At 42.3% G+C, this 1,827-nt stretch overlaps 1 protein-coding gene across 1 annotated transcript; it reads left to right on the top strand.

Annotated features, from left to right (window-relative positions):
• On the top strand, positions 376-864 carry LOC104709635. Its single transcript, XM_010426212.1, has one exon. The coding sequence runs from the start codon at positions 376-378 to the stop codon at positions 862-864; it is 489 nt and encodes a 162-aa protein (XP_010424514.1).

Here is a 1,827-nt window from a genome sequence, read left to right as displayed (position 1 = left end):
AGAGGCTAACGCGGTCAACATTTTGTCTACTACTTTCCCAGGGTGGAGATATGAATTAAAATACTCCCTCACTGCTCCTAATGGAAAAATATGGGTAGTATGGGATCCTTCTATTAAGGTTTTTATATTCAAGAAGACGGATCAAATGATCACTTGTGGTGTTTTTATCCTTCATCAAATCAGTCATTCTCAGTAACTTTTGTATATGCCCGGAACTGCATGGTAGCTAGGCGTCAGCTTTGGGCTTCATTGGAGGAGCAATATCAGTACAATAGCCAGCGAAACCATCCCTGGCTGATTTTAGGTGATTTTAACCAAATACTCCGAGCTCAGGACCATTACTCTCTCTTTCCCTATCCGTTGCCTCTCCAAGAAATGGCAGAATTTCAGAGCTGCATTGATAACTGCAAATTGATAGAGTTGAGTGGAAGAGGAGCGAATCACACTTGGTACAACAATCAGGATTCCAGTCCCATCACAAGGAAGTTGGATAGGACTCTAATCAATGAAGCTTGGCTGTCTGCTCATCCTCAATCTAACGCATTATTTGATACCCCGGGTGGATCTGATCACTCCCCAATACTAGTGACTACAGCCACTGATATTGAAAGAAGGAAAGTTCCATTCAAGTTCTATAATCTTTTCACAACACATCCGGACTATCCCAACTTACTTGACAATGCATGGTCTTCTCCATCTGTTCGAGGCACGTCAATGTATGAGCTTTGTCAGAGGCTTAAAGTGGTTAAAGTGGGTTATACGGAGCTAAACAGAAAGAACTTCAGTAACATTCAAGCCAGAACAGCGAAGGCCCATGAAGCACTAATTCGAAAACAGGCTCAAATCTTGTCAACTCCGTCTTAGATGATGTTTCAGGAGGAAAAGGAACTCAAGAAAACATGGTTATTTCTCTCTTCAGCTGAGGAGTCCTTCCTAAAACAAAAATCTCGGATTAGATGGTACTCGGAGGGGGACTCGAATACTGGATTCTTTCATAGATCAGTTAAGGCTCGATAAGCAAGGAATAAGATTTGCTCATTATTGAATGATCAAGGACAGCGGATTACGAAAGTGAGTCAACTCAAAAACATGATTCTCGACTTCTATCAGAATTTGCTTGGTACTCCGAATTCCACGCTGCAACCTCTATCAATAGAAGAAATACAGACTCTCACCACTTTCAGATGCAACAATGAACTAGGTCCACTCTTCAGGCTATTCAAAACCCGGAAGAAGTGATGTCTGTTTTGTTCTCCCTCCCTTGTAATAAGGCACCAGGTCCCGATGGTTTCACATGGGACTTCTTCATCAGTTCTTGGGCAACGGTGGGATCTACTGTTATAGCAGCAGTCACATAATTCTTCGTTACGGAGAATCCTTAGGTCTTGGTACATTTTGGTGGATCTGGGTGTGAGAACTAAGGTTTTCACCTGAGTTCGGAAGTGAATTAAGTCCGGTTGTTTCACTGTTTATCACCGTTCTAGTTCCGAGCAAATAGAAAAGAAGAATTATATCTTTGAAGAATGAAAGTCCATATTCTTATTGCCCCCTTTCTCTTATTTATAGTCTAATTACAATTAAAGTCGAATCAATTTACTCCGCAAATCCCGTGCTCTCATTAATTCGATTTATTGCTTGATTTTTGAACCATCTCCGAACTCCGAGATGCTTTGTCCGACCGTTATTCTTTTACTTCGGTGTTCCGCATCTCAGCCGAGCAGCCGGTTTCATTTCGTCCTGGCCCATCTTATTTGTCCGTCTTAGGCCCATTCTTAACGTCTGTCCAAGGCCCAAGCCCATGATCCAAAGTGACGGATCACGGTACCA

The sequence above is a fragment of the Camelina sativa genome, chromosome 8 (genome assembly GCF_000633955.1).
Source record: "Camelina sativa cultivar DH55 chromosome 8, Cs, whole genome shotgun sequence".
Classification (NCBI taxonomy): Eukaryota; Viridiplantae; Streptophyta; class Magnoliopsida; order Brassicales; family Brassicaceae; genus Camelina; species Camelina sativa.
Note: the sequence above shows the minus strand (reverse complement) of the source record. Positions and strands in the feature narration are given on the sequence as shown.